At 38.8% G+C, this 8436-nt stretch overlaps 1 protein-coding gene across 1 annotated transcript in view; it reads right to left on the reverse strand.

Moving 5' to 3' along the window:
- Positions 1 to 8140, reverse strand: part of ahi1 (Abelson helper integration site 1) — a 10337-nt gene extending 2197 nt beyond the window's left edge. The window contains exons 1-21 of the mRNA XM_006798715.2: positions 8015 to 8140; positions 7615 to 7693; positions 6761 to 6879; positions 5911 to 6491; positions 5733 to 5821; positions 5446 to 5632; positions 5028 to 5220; positions 4849 to 4944; positions 4570 to 4755; positions 4313 to 4465; positions 4050 to 4182; positions 3728 to 3851; positions 3248 to 3477; positions 1884 to 1993; positions 1679 to 1797; positions 1418 to 1548; positions 1174 to 1314; positions 883 to 1076; positions 733 to 778; positions 595 to 647; positions 2 to 119 (exon numbers count right to left, since the gene is read on the reverse strand). Of these exons, the coding sequence (XP_006798778.2) occupies positions 2 to 119; positions 595 to 647; positions 733 to 778; positions 883 to 1076; positions 1174 to 1314; positions 1418 to 1548; positions 1679 to 1797; positions 1884 to 1993; positions 3248 to 3477; positions 3728 to 3851; positions 4050 to 4182; positions 4313 to 4465; positions 4570 to 4755; positions 4849 to 4944; positions 5028 to 5220; positions 5446 to 5632; positions 5733 to 5821; positions 5911 to 6491; positions 6761 to 6879; positions 7615 to 7624 (3013 nt within the window). The 5' untranslated portion in view covers positions 7625 to 7693; positions 8015 to 8140. The remainder of the gene's footprint in view (position 1; positions 120 to 594; positions 648 to 732; positions 779 to 882; positions 1077 to 1173; positions 1315 to 1417; positions 1549 to 1678; positions 1798 to 1883; positions 1994 to 3247; positions 3478 to 3727; positions 3852 to 4049; positions 4183 to 4312; positions 4466 to 4569; positions 4756 to 4848; positions 4945 to 5027; positions 5221 to 5445; positions 5633 to 5732; positions 5822 to 5910; positions 6492 to 6760; positions 6880 to 7614; positions 7694 to 8014) is intronic.
- Between the last annotated feature and the right edge of the window lie 296 nt (positions 8141 to 8436).

Genomic DNA, 8436 nt, shown 5'->3' on the forward strand with positions numbered 1-8436 from the left:
CGGGGCTGAGTGCTCAGAGAAGCCTGTGGGATAAGCTGCTCTGCCAGAGCACCAGTGAGCTTCAGTCTGGAGTGTGGTGACAGGAGAGATGGAGGTGGGAGTGAGGCGTTTAATCCTGTCTGTAAATAAAACGAATAAATAAATATATAACAGCATTAAGGTGCAATAAATTAATTAATGCAATTTTCTGTTTTATATTATAATAAAAGTAAAATTCACATTTGTGTATTTCTTGTAAACCCTCTAATACAATTCTCACTGTCAGGAACACCGATTTAAAATCAAGGTTAAATAGAAATCTAAACATTTCTTTGAAATATGAAAACATAAATTAACACAGAGCGGGATTAGCATATTACACAAAGGGAAAAAATGGCTGAGTTTACAATTAAAGTATATAAACCCGGTTCTATGCTGTTTCCCTTCTCAACACATTGAGGGCAACTGAACAATAAAGCGATTGGAGGCAGATTACAGAAAACAAAATCAATATTGACAGAAAAGACTCATAAAGCTTGTTCACCATCTGTGACCTCAGCAATGCTTCAGTATACAAAGGTGCGTATTTTGATATAGTACTGATAAAAAACTCACTGTGCCGACATCTGATGTGAAGCTCCGGCCTGTGTGAGTACTGCTTAATTTATCTGCAAACCAGAAAAATAGGTTAAAATACCAAATCTAATATAGCTAATTATATAAAGTCCTTCTCATCTAAATTGCTTAGAGTACCTTGCTCATAAATGAATCCAGTAGTAGAAGATCTTTGACGTGGTTCCTGAAAAAAATTTGTAAAATCCTTTTCTAAGAATTTCAGTTAATTTAACTGCACACTTATTTCACTCTATATTTAAAAATTAACACAGCGTTATGAGCATTTACCAGAACTGAGTCCAGTTGTTCCTTCACACACTGCATTTTCAGTGCAAGTCTTGTTGCTTGGGCAAACTGATCCATGGCTGCAGAAATAGATGTGTCCTGCAAAGCTAGAGGGTCAGGTGTGTTTATAACAGTTTTGATATCTTCAGAAGCTGATCTGCTTGCTGCTTTCATAGTGTGCACCTCCATCTGGGAAACTAGAAGAAATAAGAGAAAAATAAGGCAGAAATGAAGCCGTGCAAGTCTGTACAATACTACTGACTAACTTCTTCTTTTGTCAAACAAAACACAAACCTTTGCGGTCATACAGGTACACGTGGACAGGCTGGCTCTGACCGAAGGCACAGAAAGCTACCATGTTCTCGTAGGGGTGAAACGACACGCCGTGGAGAGCCGTGGGGTAACAAAGCTCTGAATATACAGCAACTTGATCACCTGGGAAAAGAAACGGCTGGAGCAACTATGTAGAATACTGTCAAAAACATTAAGAACCGACTAGTTTCTTTGTTACAGGAAAAAATAAAAATTTCATGCTCACCTGTATCAGTATTCCAGACATACGCCATCCCATCCTCACTGCCAGAAAAGATGAAGTTCCCACATGGTGTAAAAGTACTGTAAATCCTCTCTCTGTAGTTAATGGCTCCAGTGTATTTCTTTACAGCCAAACTTAAGGAGGGAAAGCCCAAACACATATTCAAACACACATACAATAATATAATAATCACTCCTCATTTATATGGAAAGTATAATACAATACTTTAATATTTGTCTTTGCTTTATTATAATTTCGTCTTACATTCTCAAATCCATCATCCTCAGCACACTGTCTTTGGCATGTATGAGCAGGCACCGCCCATTCGGATGGAGCTGCAGCATGTTGATGGGAATACCACTGAGATCACTCTCATCAATTTTCTGCTAAAAGAAAACATAGGATTTTAAAATGACCATAAACTAACATTAGCTAAATAAAGTGCAGTGAATAGTATCAATTCTTGTACCCTCTCTATACACCAGTGGCGACATGGCTGCTGCCGCTGCCTGCTGTCATTTACTGAGGTTTTCCACACAATGATGAAGCCCATGTTGTCTCCAGAAAACATTCTTCGACCTATTTACAATGAAAACAACATCAGATATGGCATAAGATATACAAGAGAACAAGCCTCACATTCATTATAAAAGAGTAGCAAAACCAAACACAACACCCCTTCACAGAAAGGCACACGTGCCTCATAGACACAAAACCAGAATTAGTTGGCTGACTTTGAGCGTTTCTTTGCTTTAAAGAAAGCAGCTTTCTTTCTCTCTGAACTGGGCCTTGAAGTAAATGACAGTGACCGTAAACAGTCTAAGACAAATTTTAATCTCAGTTACTCTCTCTAATAATAGAAAAAATAGTCCAAGGCAAGTCAAAGCAAATCAGTCAGTCTGGCATAAAGGTTATACTGGCAGGAATGTTTGGGAAAAAAATTGGGAGCCAGTGGATTTATAAAAACAGAGCTATACATAAAGTTCACTTTAACCACCATTTTATTTACAGCTATTAAAAACCAGATTCATTAAAACATATACAAGAGACATCATTCTGGTTCGGTCTTGTTTTTATCATTTAAGAAATGTGGCTAGGCTAAGCCCGGTTTTATCTCGCTCTGAACTCGAGATTGCTATACATGCATTTATTTCGTCATGCTTGGATTATTGTAATTCGCTGTTTATGTGTCTAAGCAAAGGTTCTCTGGATCGTCTGCAGGTTGTGCAAAACGCTGTAGCTAGGCTTTTGACAAAATCCTCCAAGTACTCACATGTGACACCGTTAGTTACACTGGCTTCCTGTTAAATTTAGAGTCGATTTTAAGATCCTGGTCTTGACCTACAGAGCTGTGCACGGACTGGCACCAGCCTACATCTTTGATCTGCTACAGCCCTATGTCCCTAGCAGGTCTTTGAGGTCATCTGATCAGGGCTTACTTGCTATAAAAAATACTAAGAGGGGGACTAAGGGTGACAGAGCTTTTGCCACTGTGGCCCCTAGACTGTGGAACTCTCTCCCCCAAGCATTAAGAACTGTGGACTCAGTAGCTGCTTTTAAAAAACAACTCAAAACTTACCTTTTTAAAACTGCTTTTGGTTAATTTTAGCCTGTTTTATTTTCTCTTTTTAAATCTTTTTATGACTTGTAATCTTATGTGCAGGACTTTGCGATTCTGTCTTGAAAGGTGCTATATAAATAAAAATTTATTTATTTATTATTCTTTAAGAGACTACATTTACTCTTATCTTGTTCCAAGTTTTCCTAACTCACAGTACCTGACAACACACACACACACATCGGGACATGTTTCCATAACAGGGCTTACAGTACCTTCGGAGTCAAAGCAAACTGTGTTAACGAAACTGCCGTGACCCTCAAACTCCTGCAGCAGCTGGCCATTCACATCACCGACATCAACTCTCCACACTCGTATCAGGCAGTCATAGCCCCCAGTTACCACCAGGTTCTGGGCTGTAGGATGGTACCGAGCACTGTACACAAACGATGGATGAGGGAGCACCTTCTGGGCTGTTACTTGAAGCCTCTCTACATTCCACTCCCTGAGGGAAACAATGTAAAAATACAAAAACTATTTTTTATAAAGAAAAATGCATTTGCTAGTTTTTAAAATCAGAACATCACCAGTATTGTTGAGGCCGGTTCTCAAAAAAGCAATGTATTACACACACTACAACTTAGTTAACTTACTTTATTTAGAGCTAAAATATAATAGATTATACAAAAACTGAGTCGCCTCATTCACTTCTAATCACTTTTATTTAATCTTACATTGTACAAAGACAAAGTTACCTGACAGTTCCATCAGAGGAGGCAGACAAAAGGCTGCGGTCATCTCTGGACCAGCAGAGATCATATACTATTTTGAGGTGACCATTGAAGGCAGCCAAAACCTTGCCAGAGGGAATCTCGTACACTGAAATAAAAACAGCATTTTATTTTATTTTATTTATTTATTTTTACCTGATTTTTAAAATATATATATGCACAGACATGGGAGAATCCAGATGTTATCAAAGAGGTGTTCATGGCATACAAACAGCAAAGAAATTACCTGGTTGGAATCAACAAAGCATTAGAAGGGGGACTTTTACACCGATGAGATGTGACCTACCTACAACAGGGAACGCATCTTTGTCAGCACAAGCAGCAGCCAGAATGGTTCCAGCGTGAGAAAAGAGTACTGTGAAACAGCCCATCTGACCACCACGAAATGCCAGCATTGGCTTGTTGGGAATTCGACAGATCTGCAACAGTAAAACTCTCTTTAGTTGTTTGACTGCCACTCTTTGCTACTTACCCATGTTCAGGCTAAAAATATGAACATGTATATTTGTATGTAATATTGATAGGAGCAGTTTAAACCCTTCTACAAACCTGACCAGGCAGCCTGCTCCATCTCAAGGTTGGAGGTTTGCTGTCTAGAGGTTGTGTCAGACTTCTCTTGGTGATCTCATTCTGCAGTTCACTATAGGAGGTGCTGCCTCTCTCCTCCTGCAGTGCCATCATAGACCGAATACTAGGGTCCACCTGAAGAACATAACCAGCTCAGCTACAACATACTCCTGAATCCATCCATGTACTTATGAAGATTTATTAACCTTCCAACAACTAGGCAGTAGCAGCTAACTTACATGCTCGGGGAGTTTAATGCCTTTTACTGTAACATAGAGGGTAGATGCATATTTGGTTCTTGGGTACTTTCTCCACCATTCAACCACCTCAACTGTTTTAGGTTGGCTCTTTGCCCGATGTGGAGGGCAAAAGAGCTGGAGACGAAGTTTACTGTCAATATTCAGCACACCGTTTGTGCCAACAAGCTGAAAAATGGAGGGGCATACATATTAACAGGGGAGATTAAAATACAATCAGACTGATCTTTTCTTTCTAAATGACCAGATTAAACACATTACCTTCAGAAATGCCCAGGCAATCTTTCGGAAACCTCGATCATGCTTGTCAACATCAATGTTGGCTCTTGCTTCTTCCATAGTCACAAAATCAAGGATCTTTGCAAAACATTTCAATAAAGGAAATTACTGTCACACATGTTAAAATTTGGTTTATTAACTGTTATTGAAATAACTCTTACTTCAAAGAACAGTATGACTTTGGGGCCTTCGTCATGTTGTTGAACAAAGTAGCCAAAACGTTCATTGAAGATGATCTGCTCCTGCCACTCAGGGACGACTGATTTGTTCTTCTTGAAGTCATAAGGCTGGGTCATGATGGGGAGAACGTGGTCAACGTTTTCCTGCTCATAAAATGAGGATACGGGGCGATGACTACAAAAAAGAAAAACAAATTTGAACTGAAGGCAAAATGTGTTATAATTCAAAGGTTTTGGCACAGTTAAGTGGCTTATAAATACAAATATCTATAGATCGTGCCTAAATTTAACTGAAAAACAAATAACTATGGTCCAATTATTTTAAGGTAAAAATTTCTAAATAAAAAATGTGCCCAGAAATTGAAACACAACACTAAACTTAATAGCAGAAATGTCTCACCAGTCTTCTTTCTTCACATATTGCCCTGTGGCTTCATCAACAACGTGGATCTTCACCATGGGGTGTGAAATCGTCAAGTCGGTCTTGAGGCGGTCTGTTCTGTGAATGTACACTCCAAGAACAAGGTTGTCATCAAAAACTGGTTTCTGAGGTGCTTCTGACTCCGCTTCACTCTGTTCTTTGACAACTACAAGGGGAGAAAACAAAATATGAAATGCATCACCATCAACACCTTTCTTCACCTTTAACTGGAACTTGGTGAATCCTGAGAATTATCGTGCAATCACCATGTTTTTTCTTCCTCTTTTTCTTCTTTCCCTTGGATTCTGTTTCATTTTCCACATCAGCATCCAGGTCTGTATCTTCATCTTGATCCCTGGAGGCAAAAAAAGAAGTAGAAAGAAATCAAACACTGTTGCTTTATCACTAAATATAACTCCATAGTACACTAATAGTTATACACACCCTGCATCTGAATCTGTGACTACAGATTTCATCTTTTTCTTTTTCTTCTTCCCCACATCATTACTAAGCGTAACACTTTGTGAGACAGCACTCTCATCTTCTCCTTTGACCCTTGTCCTCCTTGAAGTCTTCTGCTCCTCCTTTACTATCTTTTGCTGGTATTCATGCAATAGGTTATCTTCTGTGTCCTCCTCCTGGCTTGCTTCTTTAGCCTCTGTATCACCTTTGCTTTTTCCCTTTTTATTTTTCTGCTTTGGGGCCTTTCCACCTACAGAATCATTTGGATCCAATGGAATTTCAGACTTTGATGCATTTGCATCCTCTTGGATGTGACTTCCGATGTCCTCGGGCATAGGAGGAGAGGGAAGGTCCCTCTTACTTTTTCTTTTAGATTTTGATGTTTTAATCCCCTCTTGGTTTCTATTGTTGTTAAAATTAACCTTCTCTGAAATTTCTCTCTCCCTTCTTTTATTCTTTGTGTAGCGAGGGCTGCCCTCTTCTGGGTCATATGTGTTCTGGAGGATGGTCTCATTGTCTTCTGCGTCCTTCTCAAGGTTGAGATTTTTTTTTAGATTCTGAAGCTAAAGAGGAAAAGGGAAAGAGGTGTCAGTACTTACAGTCTTTTTATTTTGTTATTTATTAAAACTTCCGCAATTAAAATATGTCCGACATGCTGTCTGTTTTGGAAGAAGGGCATCATGACAGCCTTGTTCACATAAAATGCAGAATCCACAAGGATTCTGAACTATTCAGAAATAATTTTAAGACATGTCCTGCAAGTTCTATATGTTTTTGCCAACATATAGAGCATCTGATGTAAAATCATCAATAGAACACAAGAATGACATACCACAATAGTCTCCGGAGTTTCAGTGCTTTTCTTTTTTAACTTTTTCTTCTCAGATTCTGTGTACTTCTTGAAGACTTCATTAAATCTTTCCCGGGTTTTTGCCCGGTCTTCACTCTCACCTATAAAAGGGAACATTTTAAATAGATTACATGACAATGCAGATTAGACTTTATAATATAAATAAGATTAACTACACGTTGTTGATAACACTTCTGTAGATTGATCAAATCTTTTTGCAAAACTTGTAACTGCATTTTTACACTACTGCATCACACCAAGTAAGAGAAGTAAGCGTAGCAATGCAACAGACATGAGGACAAGTGAGGTGAAGTAGAGAGTGCAGGCATGGTGGAGTGGGTGGAGATAAATATGAGAGGAAAGAAGGACACCAACAACATTTTAGTGAGACTTAATATGATGTATGGTTTGGAGATGGTGGCACCAAGAAAAAGACAGGAATCTAGGCTGGAGCTGGTGATGGAGTTGAAAATGTTAACAATGTTAAGGGAGTGACCAGAATGGACAGGATTAAAAATAAGTACATCATAGGGACAGCTCAGGTTTAAGAGTTTGGAAACGCTACCTAAGTTAACGAAACAAGACCGAGGGGGTTTGGGCATGTCCAGAGGAGGGAATAGCGGATGTTAAATATAAATCTACCAAACAGGAGGAAAAGAGAAAGACTACAGAAAAGAAGGTAGTAAAGGAGGAAATGCAGAGGGATAAGGAGAGATGCAGGCAGATGATGTACTGTGGCGACCCCAAATGGGAGCAGCCGATACAAAACGGCATTGATACTTTAATTTAAAGAACCTTCCACCATTGGAGTGAAGACGGAACAGCAGGAAACTTACCTGCTGGCATTCTCAGACAGCGTGATGTTTCTCTTTCCGAGCGCAAAATGAGAATAATCCAGGACGTAAGACTCTCATTCTTAAAAAAAAAAAAACATGACAACGACGTTAAAGTTGCACAACAAAACCTCTACTGGGTTAGCTAGGTTTTGCTAGCCAATCGTTTAATTATATAGTTTAGCACTCTAGTAAAACAAACCCGTGTTAAGTCTCCCATGGTGTTTAATTTGCTGAAGTCAGAGTATAGGAAAAAGTACAATTTGTGTGAACCACTAACCTTAGCCACTTTAGCAGCTAGCTTGCTAAATGCTTCTGATAGCTCACTGACTTTACAGGGTTACTACATTTGGTAAGATAATATTTAGGAGCTTCAACGAACAGTCGGAGTATTAAAACAAACCTCGCTCCACAGAAGCAGTCCGTAAAAGTATGTATAAGAAGCAGAAGAGTTGGCCGAGGGTCAGCGCATGTATCTACTCTGCAGTGATTGTCCTGTCCTCCATCTTTAACAACAACGCTTCGACGGTTTCCAAGTCAACAAAGCTGAAAAAGAGAGGCGGAGCCGGTCAAACGTAATCTGACGTGCATACAAAAACAACAACCAATCAAAGCTGAAGACAGAATTTTATAACAGAAATACATTTACATGTTTTTTCTGTTATGATTAACTTCATTTTCTTCTTATTTTATGTCTACCTCTAAAAGCCTGATGTTTATCTCTCCATAATGTTAAATATAGAAAAATAAGTTATTGCATTAATACAATGGCCAGAAAAGAAGTATCCTATTAATTTATTCAAGTAATGTAATGTTTTTACCCGT

This window comes from Neolamprologus brichardi, chromosome 19 (genome assembly GCF_056152115.1).
Source record: "Neolamprologus brichardi isolate AB-2024 chromosome 19, ASM5615211v1, whole genome shotgun sequence".
In the NCBI taxonomy this organism is placed as follows: Eukaryota; Metazoa; Chordata; class Actinopteri; order Cichliformes; family Cichlidae; genus Neolamprologus; species Neolamprologus brichardi.